Source organism: Amphiura filiformis, chromosome 4, assembly GCF_039555335.1.
Source record: "Amphiura filiformis chromosome 4, Afil_fr2py, whole genome shotgun sequence".
In the NCBI taxonomy this organism is placed as follows: Eukaryota; Metazoa; Echinodermata; class Ophiuroidea; order Amphilepidida; family Amphiuridae; genus Amphiura; species Amphiura filiformis.
In genome coordinates this window covers 80422359-80446080 of record NC_092631.1, presented here as the reverse complement: position 1 = coordinate 80446080, position 23722 = coordinate 80422359, and the positions used below count along the sequence as shown (strand labels likewise).

The 23722-nt window shown below is 34.8% G+C and overlaps 3 protein-coding genes across 3 annotated transcripts; 2 read left to right on the top strand and 1 right to left on the bottom strand.

The window, feature by feature from the left end:
* Window positions 1-588: 588 nt before the first annotated feature.
* LOC140150415 (uncharacterized) lies at window positions 589-942 on the top strand. Its single transcript, XM_072172427.1, has one exon. It carries the CDS (start codon window positions 589-591, stop codon window positions 940-942), a length of 354 nt encoding a protein of 117 aa, XP_072028528.1.
* Window positions 943-5527: 4585 nt separating this feature from the next.
* Window positions 5528-11540, top strand: LOC140151491 (carbohydrate sulfotransferase 11-like). The gene is made up of 5 exons (XM_072173846.1): window positions 5528-5752; window positions 6595-6791; window positions 7148-7215; window positions 8991-9121; window positions 9841-11540. The coding sequence occupies exons 2-5, from the start codon at window positions 6611-6613 to the stop codon at window positions 10604-10606; spliced, it is 1146 nt and encodes a 381-aa protein (XP_072029947.1). The 5' UTR covers window positions 5528-5752; window positions 6595-6610; the 3' UTR covers window positions 10607-11540.
* A 3150-nt stretch (window positions 11541-14690) lies between these two features.
* LOC140151490 (carbohydrate sulfotransferase 11-like) lies at window positions 14691-22581 on the bottom strand. The gene is made up of 4 exons (XM_072173844.1): window positions 22412-22581; window positions 20364-20517; window positions 18746-18936; window positions 14691-16178 (listed from the first exon to the last, which is right to left on the bottom strand). The coding sequence occupies exons 2-4, from the start codon at window positions 20464-20466 to the stop codon at window positions 15300-15302; spliced, it is 1173 nt and encodes a 390-aa protein (XP_072029945.1). The 5' UTR covers window positions 20467-20517; window positions 22412-22581; the 3' UTR covers window positions 14691-15299.
* Between the last annotated feature and the right edge of the window lie 1141 nt (window positions 22582-23722).

The window sequence follows — 23722 nt, the reverse complement described above, 5'->3', positions numbered from 1 at the left end:
CCATCCCAACATGGATTCTCAAAAAGTGTTTGAACGAATGCCAATTATCACAAAGATTATTAATTTGTCATTTTTAAATGGAAAATTCCCTGACGCTCTAAAATCAGCTCGCATTATGCCATTGATTAAGAAACAGAATCTCGACCGTGAAATATTGAAAAATTATCGTCCGTCGCCAACTTGACCTTCCTTGCTAAAACAATTGAGAGAGCCTGTGCATCGCAAATACAGGAGTATCTTGTAAGTGAAAATCTTCGCGGAATAATGCAATCTGCATACAGGCCCGGCTATAGTACCGAGACGGCATTACTTCGTGTTTACAATGATTTACTACTTGCTACTGATAAAGGTAATGAAGCCGTGCTCATTCTTCTTGACTACTCCGCTGCTTTTGACACTATAAATCACAAAATTTTTCTTGATCGACTTGTCAAAAGATATGGAATTTCCGACTCTGTTTTAACTTGGTTCACTTCTTACTTCAATAATCGTTCTCAATCAATTGTAATTAATGACTCTGTTTCCAAACCGCATACGCCATTTGAAGGAGTACCACAAGGCTCTGTCATCGGCCCATTGTCATTTACAATGTATACTTCTCCTCTTGAGGACGTAATAGATTCTCATGGTCTTGGTAGGATGATTTACGCCGATGATACACAAATTTATGTCATTTTGAAACAGGATGATTATGCGTCTCTCATTCCCAAACTTGAACGCTGCATCACTGATATAAAAGAATGGTCTACTGCAAATGACTTGAAGCTAAACGAAGATAAAACAGAGGTCCTTCACATGACATCGAAGTTCAGAAAATCATCTTCCTTATCTTCTGTGAATATTGCAAGTGTACCAGTAGAACCTGTGAAATCTGCCCGTAATCTGGGAGTCATTGTTGCAGATGATCTCAGCATGGATCTTTACATCAATAATATACCGTAGAAACCCGTCTATAAGGAATAGAAGCGACTGTGATGATAGCATATTTCACGCTAGCGCCCTCCACAATATTATATCATTATGGAATTTGAGCAAATCATTTACCGACACAAGCAGGTATACAATGTATTATTTTATCTTTATTTCGCATCTCACGAGCATAGCTCACTTGGCAAGGCATAAGACTTTGGTTCTTTAGATCGGAAGATGGTGAGTTCGAGCCTCATCACGGTCACACAAACTTTTATAAACAAAATATTTTTTCATTCACATTCATTTACATTTTCTTGCATTTTCTAAAGACTCCTTTCGTGATCATTTTTTTCATATTTAGTTTAATTTATTCTATTGTTTTTCTTTTATTGTTTCTTTTCTTTGTCTTTTTTTCTTGTTTAATTTTATTTTTTCTTTATTTTTCTTTGATTCATATAATATTGGCAGGATAAGGAGAGGAGGGAACTAAAGACCCATTCAGTGATTTGCTCATCCGGACGATCGTAAAAATCATCAAAATTCACCTTTGTCATTGTCATAGATGTGGTAACATAGCCTGCTAGTGGTTCAGCAGAAAACCGTGTGACACATAATATACATTTGGCTACATTTTATTATACGATAAATACGAATTTATTAAACATGGTAACAAATATTCTCTAGCAGATCGGTTATACGATGGAACTGGTAGGCATAGGCCTATTATAAATTCGGGATATTAAATATCTTCCTGACGAGACAGATCTGCGCATGTGGTCAAAGACGATTCCTTACTAGCCACAGACCGTCCGCTGGAATTAGTTGAATCGCTATGGCTGTTGGTCGGACCTCTCATCTCTCCACATCGATTGTGACCTATAATCCCCGACATTGCCCTTATGAACTCACATCCTCCTGTTTTATTCCAATACGCTGGCGAAGTTACGTAATAATCGGATTAACTACCATAGCAATAGGTTTTTGAATATACCGCGTTATACACTGATACGTTCAGGCGGTACCTCTTCATTGAACCATATCATGCTGCACCTGTAAGATTAGTATCTTTGAAAAGACCAGTATTGTATTAAATCTATGATTGCAGACATACACAGTACAGGTGATGAGTGTAACCTGCTTGTAGCGCAGCGCGATATGTTCCAAATTGTTTTCACCTTTTGCTATGGTAATTAATCCGATTAATTACGCAACTTCACCAGCGTATAATGGCCGAATAAATTCTGACCATCACTTGGCTTGTAATCGCAATAACTACCATCAAGCAGATTGCACTAATCACCCGCGTATGTCACCAAACATAGATTGAATACCACTCTTTTCATAAATACTAATCTTACATGGCGAGTGATTAGCATTTCTTTGACAACTATGGTTTAATGCATAGGTGCCACGTGAACGATGAAGTGCAGGGCTATATATTCGAAATTGTATTCATCAATTGCTATGGTAGTTAATCCGATTAATTACGTCACATCGACAGCGAATAGCCTATAGTATGGGTTCAAGTGGAACAAAAAATAGTGTATGTCCATTGCTAGCTATGGTAATTAATCATGTTAGTGTTTACATCACTACTTCGGTGAAGACAAGAGAAGTGTGCCTTCTCTACCAACGCCTGTGATATAACAGGTGCAAGCGAAACAAAATTGAATGACCAGAATAGTTTCCTTTGTCAGATGAATTGATTGAAGTTTTTGAAGACACTCTATTCTTGATGGGACAATAGATTCAAATATGGAATAATTATTATTCCTCATCTATTTTTTTTTATTGAAAAAACTGCAATTGTCAACAGAACAATATTTATTTTGATTTCATTTCAAGTAGAAACAAAATCGTGCTTAAGCCAAACGCACCCTACCTACCATTCCTCAAGAATTGGGATGGCACAAAGGTGCAACATAGGTTTTATTGCAAAGACGAGGACAGACAAGTAGTTACAACACATCTGTCTAACCGTGGGTTTCGCTATTATTTAGAATAAATGCTTTTACTAGTTTCTATAAAACCACAAAATTACTAAAAAAACTATAAAAAAACTATAAAAAAACACTAAAAAAACCACCTAAAATTAAAAGTAGAAAGGTAGATTTGAAGAAAGATAAAAAGAACATGTCAAAAGTTAAAATTAAACGAGAATGAAAAACGGAACCGGTGCCCGGACCATGCTCTCTTCAGCATGTCTTCAGTTCCAAAGTCTGACGCTCTATCAATTGAGCTATACGATCCTGATATACGAAACAGTCGTTATTATGTCAATACAATTGATTGGTGTTACAACATACTTAGATGGAATGAATAGCCACCCATGCTTTTACAAGTTTCTATAAAACCACAAAATTACTAAAAAAAACTATAAAAAAAACTAAAAAAACAAAACAAAAAAAACACACCTAAAATTAAAAGTAGAAAGGTAGATTTGAAGAAAGATAAAAAGAACATGTCAAAAAGTTAAAATTAAACGAGAATGAAAAAACGGAACCGGTGCCCGGACCATGCTCTCTTCAGCATGTCTTCAGTTCCAAAGTCTGACGCTCTATCAATTGAGCTATACGATCCTGATATACGAAACAGTCGTTATTATGTCAATACAATTGATTGGTGTTACAACATACTTAGATGGAATGCATAGCCACCCAGTGCCAGTATATATTTGCTCAAACTCCAAATACAACAAGCAACCAATTTTATTGAGGGCGTTTCTTAGGTATATCCTTGTAGACGGGGTTTTACGGTATGTCGCTCTGCCTCCTTTTCTCTGTACAAAATTGGTCGCATTCGAAATTATCTGGATGAAAAGTCAACTGAAACTTTAGTTCATGCTTTTATCACATGTCATCTTGATCGGTGCAACAGCCTTTTATATGGCCTTCCTGACTCTCTCATCTCAAAGCTTCAACGAATTCAAAATTCTGCTGCTAGACTTGTTTCGCGTACTCGCTTCCATGATCACATCACTCCTGTACTGCAAAAACTTCACTGGCTTCCTGTCAAATATCGTATTATGTACAAAATTCTTCTCCTTGCTTATAAATGTTTTCATGGACTTGCTCCAGACTACCTTGCTGATTTGATTCAGGAATACAAACCTCCTCGAAATCTACGATCATCCTCAAAATGCTATCTCGTCTCTACATCAGTTGCTACTATTTCATATGGACAGAGATCTTTTTATTTCGCTGCTCCTGAACTTTGGAACAATTTACCATATAATGTAAAAACTCTAAGACTCTTGTACAATTTAAATCTTCCTTAAAAACACATTTGTTTACTCTAGCATTTTGTGACAATTGATTTATCTCATGTTTTACTTTGTTCATTTATATCACATGCATGAATTGTTTATAGGTTGTATTGTGTAGGTATTGTTTGTTATTTGTTTATTCATGTTTTAAGCGCTAAGGGACTTCGGTGTAAACATGGTAAAGCGCTATATAAGAGTCGTATTATTATTATTATTATTATTCACAGGTTTTTAAATTTTTCAAATCAACGAAATGTATGTCAAGTTATGCAAAGAAATGTTTTGTAATTTTTGGGGAGTTATTTTTTGTGAACCTTTTATAACAACAAAATGTTAGTAGAAAGATGTTTTGCATAGATGTTATGATATGGTGTCTACCGTAGATAGCACTTTCGGTGGCAGGTGGGGAAAATTGAAACCCATATCTATTTCTATTTTTATTGAATTTTAGGCATATTCATTCAAACTTAAAGTCCGATATCCAATCATTTATTTGTTTATTTGTTTATTTATTTATTTATTTATTTATTTATTTATTTATTTATTTATTTATAGAAAGATGACTATCTTCATACAGAGTGCTCGATGCATTAAGCTAATAATCACCGTGGAACGAAGTAACTGAGTTTCACGCGATCATCAGACATCGATCGCATTAGCGTGAAACTCAAGAGTTACAACTTCGTTGTACGCACGTTCTACTCGTATTTATTTATTTATTTATTTATTTATTTATTTATTTATTTATTTATTTATTTATTTATTTATTTATTTATTTATTTATTTATTTATTTATTTATTTATTTATTTATTTATTTATTTATTTATTTATTTATTTATTTATTTATTTATTTATTTATTTATTTATTTATTTATTTTTTTCACCGCGGTCGGGAGAATAATCAAAAACAAGTCAATAACAACGTAGCCCGTTTATTGTGAATTTCTATCACGGTAGGCTGAGCTAGGCTCCCCTCGACATACCCCGGCCCTAAAATTCAATCAAAACTTAAACTACAACAACAGCATTTAGGCCTATATTTTTAGTTTATACGTATAATATGTTTACAAGCTTTTACACAGACCCGAAAGTCCCGATTGCGTCTGTACGGTGGCTGATGTACTGTAGTGCTGTCTACCGTAGATAGCAATAAAAGAACTCAGCGCTATTTTGATTTTCTAAGTCTGTAAATCCCATATCCACAAAGTTGTACAATTATGGCCTTTAATACCAAGTTAATCAATAACCATTACACCATCTTCCGTGACCTGTATGGGTAAGTCAATTATTGAATTATTTGCATATAAAAAGCATTATGGCAACACCGTCCCATAATGGTGTATGTCTGACCCCAGGTGAACTGAACTATGACCAACCATGTCGCGTTGTCAAAAGTAAACATTGGTAAAAGATTAGTGTACCACGTAGATGCAAAAATTACAAAAATTGCTCACAAAAATGTTTCCAAGTAATGACACAGGCCTATACTTATGTAACCTGACTATAATATACTATCCTTGCTACTCGCCTGCGCCTACCAGTTTCACAATATTCTATATGATGCATTTTATAAGGTAAGAAACACTGATTTTGTTTAATATTTACGATAGTCATTAGTTGCATTTGTAAGCTAATTTTCACCTGTAATGATTTTTTTTTAAAGAATACATTCATGATATAGCTATCAAATCAAGGTAAATCAGTCTCCAATCAAAGACAACTTTTGTTACTAATATGCATGATCAAGTACGCTTCAACCATGGAACTGCTCAACCAAGATATCGAACATTTACATGAACCTGCCACGCTACATTTTTTTAGTGCAGTGCATTAACATTATAGCAGAGAAAATCATTATAAAAAGATGACTAATGAGTCGAAACTATTATTTTTTTTTATAATTGGTTTACATGGTCTGCAGCGTACCGTATAAAATGAAAAGGAATATTTTTAAACTGATTCGTAACATAACTTGAGTATAATGGCTATTTCTCAATCGGCTTTGAAAAAAAATACTAATCTGCTCATTTTAAAACAATGTTCCATTTGTATGTTTTTTACAATCGCACTTCATAGAATTTAAAACTAAAACAGAATTCGCTAATCGTTATAACAACGAATAAGTCATGTTGTTAAATTGAGATTTTTTTCTTTCTTTCTTTCTTTCTTTCTTTCTTTCTTTCTTTCTTTCTTTCTTTCTTTCTTTCTTTCTTTCTTTCTTTCTTTCTTTCTTTCTTTCTTTCTTTCTTTCTTTCTTTCTTTCTTTCTTTCTTTCTTTCTTTCTTTCTTTCTTTCTTTCTTTCTTTCTTTCTTTCTTTCTTTCTTTCTTCCGTTCTTTCTTCCGTTCTTTCTTTCTTCCGTTCTTTCCCTCTTCATTTCTTTGATTTTAGTAACACATTTCGCATTTTTTACACAGATAAATCTTTGATGTCATGTTGAGAAGTTTTGACGCAGGCTATACGTACAGTATTCCCTTCCGTAGTCTTGGACATATGTGCAAAATGAGAATAAGAATGTCGCGCTCCTTGAGTCGGCTGATCGGTGCTTGTATTCTGGCCATTGCATTTCTGTCCATGTGGGAACTCTACTACCATATGTCAATGAATGACGAAGGTATGGTATTATTTCTTCATAAAAATTATTATAAAAATAGAAACTGAAACAAATAAAACACTTACAGTGTGCTACGTCAAACCCACAGGCCTGAGCTCCAGCCTCAGCACACTTAATAGAAAATGGCTAATTGCCCAAAATAAAGAAGCGTCTAAGTGTCCTAAAGTTTTAACCACGTTAAAATCGTGTTTAATTTATTTCTTCTTTTATTGTTAGTAAATAACACGATTACCTGAAATATGCATGTAAATTAATCATGTTTATGTCAATATTACGCATATTAAGCACCTTCTACTACCAAATTAACAAATTGATGACTAATTAAGTACAATCTTTACATACATGTTTAATTTCAGCAACTGTGGACGTCCAGAAGCAATCGTTAAACCAAATCAGAGTGCAACCTCCAGCCAAAAAGAAAACGGTAAATATTACAATTATTATGGTCCAAATAATTATCAATGATTATAATATCAACAAATCGTTATAATTTACCTGAATATCACAGGTGAAGTGAATTTCAATGTTAATGCAAGCGGGAGTGGTACGGCTACAATCTTGAAGCAGTCTGCCACTGCTCCAAAAACACACACATTGTTAAAAATGTCTTCAAAATAATATTATAAAAATACCCCTTGCACAATGTTTTGGACCCCTTCAGAGGAAAAATTCACAATTGAAAGGGTCAAAAAAAATAAATATTGAATATACCCCTTCAGCAAAATGCTTAAAGAAAACCCTGCTGAAGGATAAGTATCCATTAAAATTGCATGAAGTGGTAAAACTACCTCGATATCGGGAAGGAAAATGTTTTCAATGACATTGCAAAAAGTAGTAAAACTACCTTACGATATCTGGAAAGAGATGCGGAAAAACTACGTTATCGAGAGGGAGAAATATTCAATGGTATTGGAAGAAGTGATAAATCTATGTTTTTGGAGAAGTATTTCATGGTATTGAAAGAAGTGGTAAATATTATCTGGAAGGAGAAGTACATGTATTCAGTGTTATTGTAAGATGTGGTAAAACTACGTAATGTTGAATGAAAGGTATTCAATGGTATTGAAAGAAGTGGTAAATCTACCTTATCTGGAAGGCAAAATTTGGAATGGTATTTACAAAATATGGTAAAACTATACATTGTCTGAAAGGAAGAAGTTTCAATGGTATTGCATTTGCAGGAGCTGGTGAAACAATGTTGTCTTGAGGGAAAGTATTCAACGGTAGTGCAAGAAATGGTAAAATTATGTTGTCTGGATGGAAGGAAAGGTCTTCAATGGTATTGCAATCTGGTGGTTAAACTACCTTTTCTGGAAGGAACAGTATTCAATGGTTTTGCGAGAAGTGGTAAAAACTATATTATCAGGAAGGAGAAGTTATCAATGTTATTGCAAGATGTGGTGGTAAAACTACGTTGTCTGGAAGGAGAAGTGTTTAATGGTATTGCAAGAAATGGTAAAACTGCATTGTCTGGAAGGAGAAGTGTTTAATGGTATTGCAAGAAGTGGTAAAACTACGTTGTGTTGAATGAAAAGTATTCAATAGTTTGTAAGAATTCGTAAAACTGCGTTATCTGGCGGGAGTAATATATAATGGTAATGTAAGAAGTGGTAAAACTACGTTATCTTGAGGGACAGATTTTCAATGGTATTGCAAGAAGTGGTAAAATTACGTTGTCACGAATGAGAAGTATTCATTAGCAATGCAAGAAGTGGTAAAAAAATACGATATTGTGAAAATGATGTGTTTAATAAATGGTAATTGAAGAAGTGGTCAATCTGATGGTGAAGCATTCGGGCATTACTTATCATACTGATGTTAACATAAATTGTAAATTTGGTTGCATAGAAGCAAACGTAAGCAATGATATATTGTAAAACCTATAGTAAAAACACTTTCTTATATAGAAATAAGGATTGAAAGATATACGCTTTCTCTATAGCTTGCGGCACAATAATCTTCACACCGCAGCAACATAAAAACCTCATATACCGTACATCAAATAATATTACTGACAAGGCTTTGTTTTGGAGCTTTTTGGTTGACTATATCGCATTTTCTTCACTGACTGCAAGACCTTTATGACGAGGAGTGTTGTTCTGCAGAGTTTTTTGGGATGTGGAAGACATGTGAGAAATATAATAATATTAGAGTGACACGCATCTGCAAGGTTTTATGTGTTCTTTTCTTCTTTTACAGATGGAGGAAATGCAGAAGGCTCAATCTAGCCACTTAGATTTTATGAAAGAGCAAGCTGAAATACAACGAAATAGGAGAAGATTGCTTGATAACGCATGCGCTGATATACCGCCAGATGATGAGATACCCATGTATGTATTAATCGGGACGGTTGGCGCATAAAATCCTGAAATTGACAAAATAATGATTTAAAAAAAAAACAATTATTGACTCAAATTAGTTTGATATTTCCTTTTCGTAGAGAAAATGTAAACACACATGAAACATTCTACATGTTATAGAACACCATGGTAGCATGTTAAAAAAATTCTCACATGAAACATGCTAAATGATTGTTAGAAGTTAGTGTCTATAAAGACACTGGGATTGCTAATCGTTTTCATTTTAGATATTGCGGGAAGGAGTTCAGATATTTTACCACATTGTATTTCATATCTCAGCAATGTGCAAGTATAAAATTACATTCCAGGTGGTAAAATGGGGGGCGTGTCGTTATTCCGAAAGACTGTTATTCCGAAGGATCGTCATTCCGATGGTTTGGTATTCCACCGGTTCGTTATTCTGAAGGATCATCACTCCGAATTTAAAATAAGTCTGGTTACTTACTCCGAAGGCTTGTTACTCCGAATTTCGGAACTTGAACGGTCGACGCCCATCGGAATAACGACCTTTATCGTAAATTCGGAGTAATGGTCCTTCGGAGTAGCCTATTTTGACCGTTCGGAATAACGAACCTTCGGAGTAATGAACCTTTGGAATGACGACCCTTCGTACTATCAAACCGTAATCGTCACATTTAGTGGTACGCGTTGCTCACATCTTCTATTTTCACCTTGGATTCTTTTTACAGGTACACAAAGCGTCACATCTACGTAGTAGATCAGTACAAGATTGCATACTGCTTCGTGCCAAAGGTCGGTTGTAGTAACTGGAAACGAATCTTGATGGTTCTGAATGGAGATAGAGACTCCGTAGACGGCCTAACATCCAACGAAGTACATCTACACGCAAAAATGAAATTCCTCAGCGACTACGATGAAGACCAACAAGAACAGATTCTGAAAAAGTACCACTGGTTCTTCGTCGTTCGGGAACCAATTAAAAGAGCACTGTCTGTATACCGCAATAAATTTGAAAATTACGAATATTTCTTAAGCAATAAATACTTTCATAGATTTGGGAAAGAGATTATCAAAAAATGGAGGAAGAATCCGAGTAAGGAAGCTTTGGAGAGTGGGGCCAACGCTACATGGCCAGAGTTTGTTGACTATTTGACGCACCCTGTTGAACGGGAAACAGTTGAAAAAGATACTCACTTCAGCGATCATTGGAGAGAGATGTATAAAATCTGCTCACCTTGTACTGTTAACTATGATTTTATTGGGAAGTTAGAGACTGTTCAAACCGATGCGAAGTATTTACTTAAAACTTGGGGCGTGGAAGGGAAAGTGTCATATCTTTCTTCGGACACGAGTAGACCTACTAATAGTTCTAGCCATGCAACATATGATAAATACTTCGGCAAGCTAGGAAAGCAAGAGCTGACGAGATTATGGGATCTTTATAAACGGGACTATGCGTTATTTAATTACACCAAACCTGAAATAATACCTTGACTTTAAGGTATAATGTAATACGTTAATTATATACCGGTACCTGTATAGCAACGTCAAAAATAAATAAAGTTGAATTCACCGCGTAATGGGCAATTCCAGTTGAAATCCACACATCCCTATTGAAGACATAACCTTACACAAGTAGTGTGAATTTCAAATGGGGCACCCAATGAGTGGGAGAGGAAGATCATGTCTTCCAATGAGGCATATTGATTTCAACTATATAATAGCCAAATTCCTGCAAATGTTATACCAGATGTACCATTTCACATGCAGTTCCTAATCTAACAATCATGGCCATAGTGGTGAATTGTTTTAAACATGCTTATATTTCAGTGTGCTGAAAAATTGTTCTTTCAATACGATTTACTTTCCATAAACGTAAAGTGAGCACGAACCAAAATGCATTACAAATGACACCTTTTTTCCGTGACCTAAAGATGATACCATGCAAGGAAGATTTAATCTGATATCCTATATTTAATAGAGGTTATCCGTGTTCTATATGCTGCATATCCTATCAACGACTGCTATACCTCGTTTAGGACTTTCAAAAGAAGTACCTGCATGTGCAACCATGACTGTTTCAAACTAACCCGCCAAAGTCATGCAGGTAACTCCTAAGTCATGCATTGACTTGTTTTGAATAAGGAATACTAAGGGAATCAGCGCCTTTTGTTAGAAGTCACACATGATGGATAACCTCTATTGTTGCTTGAACAATAACCACCAAAAAGGTTACTTTATTAAAAACAAAGTAAAATAACCATTAACCAAGTGTTTACATTCCAAGTTATTTCATTTATAGTCGTATTGTATTCCTAGTGCTTTTATAATATTGTTATTTTGATAAAATCAATGAATTGTTATGAATTGTGATTTAACGTTTAATTGTACATGACAGATGTAGTTTTGATAATAAATGCCCAAAACTATAAGTTTTTAGTTTGTATGGGTTTTCGTCATTTAGCCGTTTACTGTATATAATGATCGGCCTTGATCATCAGGGTGTAAGTTTTCAGGATTAATCTAGAATTCCAGATTTTTTGTCCATATTTCCGCACTTTTTATTTTCAGCCCATTTTGGGGCTTTTTAGCCCAAATTCACGTTTTTTTTCAGACTTTTTCCAGATTTTCAGGTTTTTTCTTCAGGCCTACTTACTAGACTATCCCTGGGTCATGTATAATGGAGCGAAATGTCGATCGGATCACACCCCTTTAATCATCAAGACTGCGATATTGGTATCCGATGAAAGCTCATGCACTTGTACACGTTTATTTATTTTTTTAGTTTAAATGAGTTTGTCAAAACTCATAGCTCGACCGAGAAATGTAATGTGATCAAGCAAAATCAGTGGAAGGCAGGAAATATTGATCTTGAGATATATGTCAAAAGAAGTATTTCATTCTGTTTGGAAACTCGTTTAACTGCTCACATCTTTTGAACTGGTTATCCGAATTCAACGATGTTTTCTGCAAAATGTAGTTTTGCAAATGATGCTTATTATCCTATAAGAAACTGAAAATTGAATATGTCCTACTTTAGACTGATTGTGCTTGATCATATCACAAATATGGGCTCTGTCAATCCAATTTTCTGTCAAATTTGGGCAACACATTGTTTTAATGGTAGGTCTCCGTGTAAGATAGAAAACAGAACATGAACAATCAGACCACGGGGTCCACGACTAAAATTGTGATTATTAAGGGTACTACACCCTCGATAAATTTGTGTCTATTTTGCATTTTCTCAAAACTAATAACACAGTGGTAACAAAAGTTATGTATATTATAGGGGCAAGGAATCCAATTACTACACTGGAATTTCAGTGACCCAAGTCAAGTGGTTTGTTATTTATGATAAGAAATAAGGTACCGCTAGCATGTACCTCGTTTCCTATCATATATACTGAACCGCTTGTCTTGAGTCAGTGAAATTTCAGTGTAGTAATTGGATTCCTTGCCCCAATAATATACATAATTTTTATTACCAGTGTGTTATTATGTTTTGAGAAAAATGCAAAAATAGTCACAAATTTACCACAGGGGTGTAGTACCCCCTTAAGGAGACTGAAAATATTTGTCGCATATAGGATTCTGAAAAATATATGTATGGATTACCCAGCTAACACAAACGCTTTTAAAAATATGCTTTATAAACATGTTTTATATTTGGGGTCAGTGGTTTGGTAAAAACTATTTAACAACACTAAATGTCGGGTTATATAACGGCCATGAAAACGTTTTTAAAACGTTCTTTATGAAAACCCACAACAAAAACAACATTTTTTTAAATGTCAAAATGTTATTGTAAAATGTTTTTTGCAAACATGTTTTGCCAAATGTTTTTGTCAGCACGTGAACATGGTGAAAAACATGTTATAATATAATTTGCAGTACGTTATCAAAAATGTTTTTGAATGCTATATGAAAACGTTTTATAACCCGACATTTGAACGTTTTCCTGGGTAGCGGCGTATAGTTTTTTGAGACCAGAGGCACACCAGTTATTTTCACCCCTGTATATCCTACAAAGACTTATCATTCTGCATCTTTTAGTTCGGATTTAAGATCTCATTTGTTAAATGGTCAAGAAGACCCGCCATGCAAAATCCTAAGTAAAAGCTGTAAAACTGCAGTTTGCTCCATAAACCCTTCTTCAAAAGGGGACCCTTTTCATTGAACATTGTTTTGGAGATTTTGTTGGGTCTATATGTGTTAAATTCGGGGGGGGGGCGTCAGTAAAAAGTTTTTTTAAATAATTAGGACATAAACGAGGTCTGTAATGTTGGGCGAAATCCTATTCCATTTCCCATATTTCGGTAATCAGTTGTGCCTTTTAAAGTGGATGAGTGTAGCAATATGAATGAAGAGTACATAGGCTTCGATAGGCTTATACTCTTTAGTTTTTACTCATGTCTAAAGTTATTTGCCTCAGATCAGCATGTTCAAAGTTCTTCAATAAACCCATTCCCATGACAAAAGTATTTTGAAAAGTATAAAGGAACTCGGTTAAAAAAGTTGTTCATTGAGAAACTAGGTTTTATCTGTTATAAAACCGGGTCAATCTTAATAATTTCTTCTTCGAATGGTATTTCGAATTTAAAAACCAAGTTTATTAAATCGATAAACCGGTGTTATCAAGTATGATTTCGCGATCACGTTTGTTTAAAACTTCACTTTTCAAATTGAGAAACCAAGTTTATCAAATCGAGACTAAATGTAAAATGCACATGGTCTCATAGAAGGCCTATATTATTCTTTGTTACTAATCAACTAGAACAAGCAAATTAAGTATATCATACAGGATAAACAAAAGTTACTGTCATATACCGTTTTAATATTCACACACAATATGCTGGAAATATAATTCCAGGCGGAACTTGTATAATAAGTTAATGACCAATTACATAAACAGACTTCTTTAAATAAGTTTGAGTCATTTTGCTTAGGCAGCGTTGGCGGATCTAGGATTTGAATGACCCGGGTAGATTACCGGGCCTGAGAGGCTCAATCATATAGCCACGTAGGGCTGATTTCTCGAAGTATGGCTAGTGGTCAGGCTTCCTAAGTCATCTCGCTTAAGCCCAATTAGTCCTCTATATCAGTGCTTACAATTTCACATCGTACATCACCTACAAAGATAAATCAATAAACTAGATTCACATAGGGCTAGCATGCTGGCTTAGGAAGCCTGAGCCCTAGCCAAGCTTCGAGAAATCGGACCGTAGGATCTAATGAGATAATTGCATAACAAACTCATATATCTTACAATGCATCCGTAACCTTCCGATCGTAATTCCTACATCTAAATTCCCGAGATTAAAAAACTTAATTATATAGATTGCGATGAGGGACATATCCAAGCTTAATTAGGTTAGAAATTCTTAATCTAATAAGATTAAGATTGAACTAATCTGCATGAATTCGATTACAATTTACAATTTTTTAATCTTATAGATTAACATTCAAATCTATGAGACTATATCTATAGCATGGATTAATCTTGGATTAAAATAGACATCCAAGACTAATCCAAATTAAGATTAAAAATTCAATCTAATCGATTTGAATTTCAATCTTTTAGATTAAAATATGGTAATCTAATCTATTAGATTAAGAATTTTTAATCTAAGCTTGGGCTTGTCCTTTATCGCAATCGAATAGATGAACTTTATAATCTTAGGTATACCCCATACATTTATTATATGACATGATCGAGAAGAATGAGCTTGATGTCGTCCATTATGAATTTTGAATTTGTGTTCATTATTCATTCACACTTATAAGTATGGTTTTAGCCCCATTAGAAAAGGACTTGTCGCTACGGAATTATGAATGACTCTAACTTGAAAACAAAGAATGTAGGGACAATAACTCAAAGTCAACATCAGCGCCATTGGTCTCAATCCTCTTTTAAAGTGCCCCGTACTCTCTTAAATGGAAAGATTGGGGTGAGGGAAAAGTCCAAATTAAGATTGAGAAATCAGTCTTAAAGATTGAAAATTCAAGCTAAATTCCATTGCATTTTCAATCTAATGTTAGACTTTTCCCTGAACACAGTCTTTAAGATTGATTTTTCAATCTTTGGTTTAAGAGAGTATGCCCAATGGCCTGTAAAACGTGGCAATAATAATTCTTGCCACGTTTTACAGACAGATCAACAATAGTCATCACTTTTTCCTCAGATCAATCATAAAAAGTCTGGCTTTGGATAGCCGAAGAGTTCAAAATCTAAATTATACACATTCCATAATTGTTTCAACTTATCCAAAGTCAATTCGCCAAAGAATTTGTCATAAGTCTGCGAGCTGTTTGTTGGATGACTATTAGCACGCGCTGGATACGACACTTTGTCGTCTAATTCTAGCGATTTAAGCATGTATTCTGCATCATCTGCGACCGTTTCAAGTTTGCCAATATAGTCATAATGTATCTTACATGGAGAACACATTTGGTAAATCTCTTGCCAATGATCATCAAAACCAGATCTTTCTTGTGGATCCGTTAAATATTGCACCCATTCGTGCCAGGTAATATTTTCACCCGTTTTTAAATCTACTTCAGACGGGTTTTTGCGATACTTTTTCATGATTTTCTTTGAAAATATATGAAAATAAGTATCTTTTTTGTAGACGTTGATATCTGCATATTTATTTCGATATGCTGAAAGAATTCTTACGAATGGATGACGCGCAAATATAAATTTGGTGTAAGTATCAAGGCGTACTCGTTGTTCTTCTCGGTTAAGCCCACTAAGCCTCTTCATACCATTATGAAAATGAGCTTCATCGGACGTTATACCATCCGTATTGGGTTTCATTCCAGACAAAACCATCAACACCCGCTTCCAATTGCTGCAGCCAATTTTCGGCACAAAACAATATAGTATTTTATGTTTTTCGTGCACGTAGAGATGCCTCTGTGTATACATATTCAGATTACCACGTTTAAGTTCTGGATGACGAGAACAGGTTTCTGATAGAACTCGTTGACGTTCCTTTTGTATTTCTGCCTGAGCAGCCATGAAGTCAACAGGCTCCTGTGCTGCCTCTTCCTTCTCCTGGGATTCCTGTATACGAAATGACGATAAATTTACAAAGTAATTTAATTTTACCTTGACATATTGATAGAAAGGGGAGAATCATTGGATATCTGCATCTTTGGGTCTATTCATGAGCAAGATTTGTTACATTTAAATGGAGAAACCTATATACCTGAAATATACCTGGCCCATTCCATGTCAACTCCAGGGATGTGCACCGCAGCACCTCTTCAATTTTATTCTTTTTTTGTGTGGTGGTAGATATTTGATGAAAGCTTCATACTGCATTTCTTTTGTTGTGGCATCAATTTGAAAATCAATTTTTTTTTTTTTTTTTTTTAACGTAAAAAATGTGTCGCAACGCGAAAGACGATGTTTGGAGGTCCATGAATGTATAAAGGGAACCATTTACAACTTTGAAAAGTATGTATCCTGGGGTACTTATTTGTGTAGAATTCAAATCTCTGGCATCAGAAAACTTGTAACTCCTTTACTTTAAAAGTTACAGGGCCATAAAAATGCAATTTCTTCCATCAAGATCCAACTTGGTGGGGGGGGGTCAAAACTCCAAAAGTAAAATAATTTTAGCGTCCCTTTTTTTGCTAGTCAGAGCCCTTTGGTAAGACATTACTCTTAACCAATATTGAGCCTATTAGAATATGTTTAGCTGTGATATCACACATGGCAAAACCCCAATTGTACATTTTTTGTACATTTTGACCCCCCTGAAAACCAATGTCAGGCATTTTGATCCACCATCAACTTCAGGTATGTTGAAAATATGGAGTTGGACAAGTTTTCTGATGCCAGATATTGGCTTTGGGACTCGATAAGTCAACACATCAGAAGGTTTGCATTCTCCATAAGTTGTACATAGTCATTATACATGCGAAATTGGTTCCTTTATACATTTATGGACCTCCTAAAAACGTTGTCTCTCGCGTTGCGACACATTTTTACGCTGACCTATATCTAAATTTCAAATTGATGCAATTTGAACGGGAAAAACGTACTTTTCAAATGGATGGTATGAAGCTCAAACGTTGTCTTTTTGCGGAATTTTACTTTCTCATCAATATCTACCACCACACAGAAAAAGAAAAAAATTGAAGAGGTGCTGCGGTGCACATCCCTGGAGTTGACATGGAATGGGTCACCTCTAATAGTTATTCAATTATATATTATTTATCATGCATGTAGTCACATATCAGCATACATCCAAATAGAATACTTCATGCAAAATTCCATTTGACCATAAGCTCCCAAACACTTTTAGCACATAGCGCATACACGTATGAACGAAAAATAATTTACTTCCTATGTCGACTTTCCGGGCGCCGAACCTCCCCGCAAAGACCGCATAAAACGTTGCACGTATAACATGGTTAGGTTTTCACGGACATAATTATTAAGTTTGCTGCATGAAGTAGGTGCTAAGGGTAGGCCTACAGCGAGGAATGTCGTCAACCTACTACGATAATTGTCTAAGTAATTTCTTGTAATTTTGAGAACAAAGTACAAAATATGGTTCACGCATGCCTCAGTTACGTATCAATCACCATGATCACCCTGATTATTTCTAATTATTCCCTTTAATTTGTCTCATTTAAAATCATCTGTTCTGGTGCAAATATTGATAAATAAATATTGTGGAAAGGATTGATTTTCATTGTTTTTCAATCTTTTGCCGTCCCAAATTAGGGACAAATCATTTCCAGTTGAAAAAAAAGATTGAAAATGTTCACTTTAAAACAGTTTGAAATCTCATTCCAAACATGTCATTTGGCAGAACATTAGGAGTAACACTTGATTTAGATATTGAAATCAGTCTACAAAGAGATTTAGAGTGAAAACAAAACAAAAAACATTTTTAATCTATTTAGATTGATTCCTATCATCAATCGTTAAAAGATTGACATATTTCAATCCCGGTGTTGTCACTTCCTATTCAAAGGCGTAACGCATGATCGTTCTCAAAGTCAAAAATACCCCCCTATTTTGTGCGGTTTCAAGAATATTTTCAGCATTTGTTACCCCTATTTTACACAAAAACGGGTACAAATTAGCCTTAAAATTACCCCTATTTTTTGCATTTCAAGTACACTTTTACAAAAGCACCCTTTTTAACATTTCTAGAACACATACCAAGAACACAGCGGCCAAACTGGGAAGTGAGTTCCTGAATATTACTTGGAATGCACAAAAGTTTCACAAAAGTGAAATCCGGGAGTATATTGAGCAAGAAATGGTATAATGATTTCAACATCAGGATTCACAAAATATACCATACCCTATTTTTTAATTTCGAGTACACCGTCGTCAAAAACAACCATATTTTTTAAATATCGCGAACATTTTATGTTCGCGAACATAGTTTAAACATAACCCCTTTTTTCTCGAAATTGGGAACGATCATGCGTACACATAGTCAATGTTAAGTGATAACACTGGGATTTCAATCGTCCAACTTACGAAAGTTCGTTCGTTTGTTTGTGTTTTTGTTTGCTTTGTTGAACTTTAAAAAAATATCCCAATGCCTCGAGTAATATTATAGGCCTACAAAGATTCAAGTTGGTGTTTCTTGAAGAGCATACCTGATGTTTTTGTTGACGTTGTTTAACTTCAGACCTCTCTTTGTCTTCTTTGCTATCGTCGGCCATTACAGCTCTTTGTACAATATGCTGTTCAGGAGGTTTGTTGGGTGCAACAAGTGCATCTTTGGCTTCCCATGGGAAGGCGGGTTCTTGCTGCTTGTGACGACGAACTGGATTCGTGTTTACTTGAGCTATTCAAACAAACAAGAGAATTATTATTATGAATTAAAGACAAATTAAAGACAACGAGTGCATCAAAATAACACTATTGTTTAAAAAATACGTATGAGTCTGACACCGGGGTCTGACAGTTTGGAGGCTTTAGATCGGGGAGAACCGGATGCGGATTATTTTACCGTAGTTCACATTTGAATAGGGAGCCTGTTTAGGCAATTATATACCTATTAATATTGATCGGAGATTATACCGTATTCACTAGTACCGGTAATAGTATATCGTGTGTTTGCGCTTTATTCCGTAATCAATAAGTATGTTAAACAGACGCATTTCTTGCAGAGCTACTCGTAGTACATGGTAAAGCGTCTGACTATGCATACATAGGTTGTTGGTTCGAACCCCGATCAATCCTTTGGTAGAATTTTAAATCTAATGTATTTAATTTCTTTTTGTTAAATAAGAAGAAATTAATCGCAATGTGGTGGAACCTAGCCTATAATACATGTAACACTATACATGTACATTATGCATTATAAGTTTCTCCTATTCAAATGTTAACTACGGAAAAAAATATTGCGACCCGGATATCCGCGGATTGACGAGGTTTCGTAAACTGAAATAGCAAGAAGTATAATTATCCGGAATGGGGGCACTCATTTTCACTGGTTATAGGGTTTAGGAAATTTTGGTTAGGATCAAAAGTCAGTATAAAAGTCGTTGTTTTTTAATCATGTTTGTCTAATTCATTCATCTCTTCATGGTGCATCAATTAAGTTACTCATAATAGGAGGAACGTTAAGGGATCTGGAATGAGCGTTTTAAGCGTTTCGACAGTATTTTTTGTGGGACATAAGAGCACATCAGACATATCGAATTGCATTTTGAATACGTAGAATGTATTTCTGATATCAAATAATTTTTTGAAATTCACGACATAATACAAATTTTATGACAAATTATTAAAATTAGATATTTTTCACATTATTGATATATAGGCCTAACAGTCCTCGAAGTAAATTTTATAAATCTAATGATATATTCTTAAAGTGTATGTAGCTGGGAGGAAAAGCCGACGATCAATTGAAAATGTTGACCTTTCATATTGAAGATATGGATTTTTTTCCCAAAAAGACCTAATTTTTTTTTGGTGTTTTGGAGAAAAAAATCCATATCTTCAATACGAAAGGTCAAAATTTTCAATTGATCGTCGGCTTTTCATCCCACCTACATACACTTCAAGTATAAATCATCAGATTTATAAAGTTTACTTCGAGTACTGTTAAATATCAAAAATATTTTTAATGATTTGCCATAAAATGTGTATTACATTGCGGATTCGATATGTCTGATGTGCTCTACAATAAATACTGTCCAAACGTTCATACCCCATCCCTTAAGATGTTATAAAAGAAATGTTACACTTGTTTCCAAGCATCCTCACCTTGAAATACTTCATTGGTTGAGAAATAGATAGCCGCATAGACGAACCCAGACATCAGGAAACCTAGCAGCAGATAGCGCCGGATGAACCTCCAGGCCACCATGATCTCGATGTACAACGCCAATTTGACTCCGACAGAAAAGCTGTTTTTACACTAAATAAGATCAACAGAAAGAATTAACTTAATGTGAATTTTCATAAAAATGGGCATAATGATCAACAATCTTTTTCTCATCAAATCATAAAATATCTGGAAGAAGTTCATTAAATTGTGCTAATTGGTTGGATGTTCATTAATTTATTTGAGTAAGAACGAAAGTCGCCGAAGACGAAGTCGCTGAAAAATGATTATAAATCGGAAAAATACCCATTAAACAATTTCCTGTCAAGGAAAATATCGACAAAATATAAAGAAAACTTAAAGCGCATGGCAAACTTGATGGGCATTAGCCTTTAATTAGTTGGTAAAACTAATTGTGGTAAAATCTACTATACACAATACAAAAAAGAGGAAGCCAAAAATGATCGTGTCGAATTTTCTTAAGGGAGTACTACACCCCTGGCCAATTTTGGGCCTATTTTTGCATTTTTCTCAAAAATTATAGCGCATTGGTAACAAGTAAGATATGTATATTATAGGGGCAAGGACTACAACTACTGCACTGAAAATTTTATTTCAGCACAGACAACAGTTGTGGAGTTACAGTCAAAAATGACGGAAAACCAATATTTGATCAATAAATCAATAACTACTTGTCTTTGGGTCACTGAAATTTCAGTGTAGAGTAACTGGATTCCTTGCCCCTATAATATACATAACTTTTGTTACCAGTATTTTATTAGTTTTTGAGAAAATGCAAAAATAGTCACAAATTTATCAAGGGGTGTAGTACCACCTTAAATCACGGATTTATATGGTAAATCAACGAAAATCGGGCTAATTTGAGCTGAATTCCGTCACATTCTGCTAAATTCATTACAGCCTCGATTTTTGCACCGCTCATTTTGCAACGATACAGCAGAAATAAATATCATTACCATTGAATATTTGATTATGTTAGTCTTGCACTCCCAAAATATTTCACAAAAATATAAACTCATAAAAGGATTAAGAAGTCATAGACCAAACTATTATTTAGGCCTAAAAAAAATAAAAACATTATGTATCCTTGTTATGTATGTATCTTATCTCCTAAAGTCAGAAAGGCCTAAAGTCAGAAAGACAGTAAATTTAAACCGATAATTCAGACGGGCCGTTTTCTCGGGGTTGACAAAGTCCGAAATCTGTCCCAAATCGCAGGTTTACTGAATTTTTGAGTGTATACATTTACACCTTTTCCAGGACCAGGTCATGCAGGTATAATGTATAACGCATTATTATAATACTTTATTTAGAGGTTAATAACTGCGCATCGGTTATTTGGAGGGCATTGTGAAAAATCTAAACATTTTGCCTTTGGAACCGAGGAATATCCCGAGGGCGTAGCCCCGAGGATATTCGAGGTCCAAAGCAAAATGTTTAGATTTTCTCACAATGCCCGACATATTACCGATGCAAAGTTATTAACCTCATTCATAACTTTCGTCACTTTAATCTCTTCACCTTACAAAATAACACAAAATTTTGCTCAAAAGTTTATAAAAATAGATGATTTTTAAATCTTCCCTTGCCAAAAATCGATCAGGCTAAAACAGAACGACCAATAACAAAAGTGCGTATCACAATCTGTGCAAATATGGTAGCGCGCAATCCAAATACGGCAGCCAGCGCGCGCGCAGTTTGTTGGACGCACAATACCGCGCACGCAGAAGTCAATTGTGTGCGACATTGGAACAATTACGCATTTTGCGGTCAATTGTGAGATATTAATGACCTCGATTTGCGTTCGCGTTTTCGCAAATAATAAAATATGATTGGATCGCACGCATCGCGTTTATTAATGAGGTTATGAATATAAAATCATATTTCATATTATTATAAAATCATATATTATTGCAATCAAATCATTGAAATAGTAAATTATATTGATATAAAATAATGCACTTACCACAATAATGAATAAATGTGGATGTTTTTCCAGTTGTCACCATCACATGATTCGACTAGTGAAAAATTATCCACAACAAGTTACCATCATCGTGTAAGCCACGTTAGCCAAAAAGGGAATACCACCGTGTTATGTGTGTTGATCCGACTTGATCGTGGAGTCAGAGAACCCTATTTACAAAAGGCTCATTTAGTTAACAATACCAAGATAAAAATCCACACCTTCATATTCTATTGTTAAAATATGAGCCCAAATATGTTGCCAAATTATCTAAAATACGCCCAAGATATTACGAATATGTTGGGGAAAATCCGACCACTGTTTTTTTATCGGGTTTCATTTATGCTCATAGCAATATATTTCATTGCAGAAAATAATTATAAAATATCTAAGCTTAGTTTCTTTTTATTTGATAAACAACACGCGAATGATCCACCCAATGACCCGTTCATATTGTATGCATTTCTTGACTCGACTGAGCAAACAAAATTAAGCTCAAAGGTTGTAAGGCCAAAATAGTTATTGATTTTGTTTAATAGACGGAATAACCGTTTGTGCAATGAGATTCATTGATTTTTTTCTGTACATAAGTACAACGCAGCCTGTACAACGCGGTCGTTGCATACAGCGCCATCATTTAGTGCATGCGCCCAAACTTTTGACGAATCAGATGCTGCAGAAATTGCACTGTGATTTTGGTGCAAGGTGATTTTGGTGTAAACATAGCAAAAGCATACGAGGGTCATTCAAAAAGTTCTGCCTCCACCCGCATAGCTCAGTTTCTGCAAGGAGCAGCCCGTTTTTATTTTCTGATTATAACATAAGTTTATGGTCTTATCTAGATTGTGAGAAAATTTTGTTTTAATATCTTTTTCTATATGTTGTAAGCGAAGGAAAGATGAAATCAGGATTCAGGACCGAATGGTGAAAATCTGTTATATGTAGAAGACATTGTAGAAAATCAAAATATATAGATACATTCGCTGGATAAAGGAGGCTATAGAAATAATAAAGAGGAGGGCATGAATAGAGACGAAGGGCAGTACCAACTATATCATATTATGATGAGTTTCCGAAACAGGGATCTAAAAATCCCTTAGAGGAAAACCAACTGGCAACTCCAAGATCAACGCTGGACTACTTCTAGCGTCGGTTGCCAATAAGCAGTCACTACCCATCAAGTGTTGATAAAGACAACAGGTGTTGAAACGTACACAAGTAAGTGAACATCCTGGATCAGATACAAAGAACGTTGGACCATTATCAATTTAAGCCAGTGCTATGAAATAGATAGCCGATTAGTTTATCTCA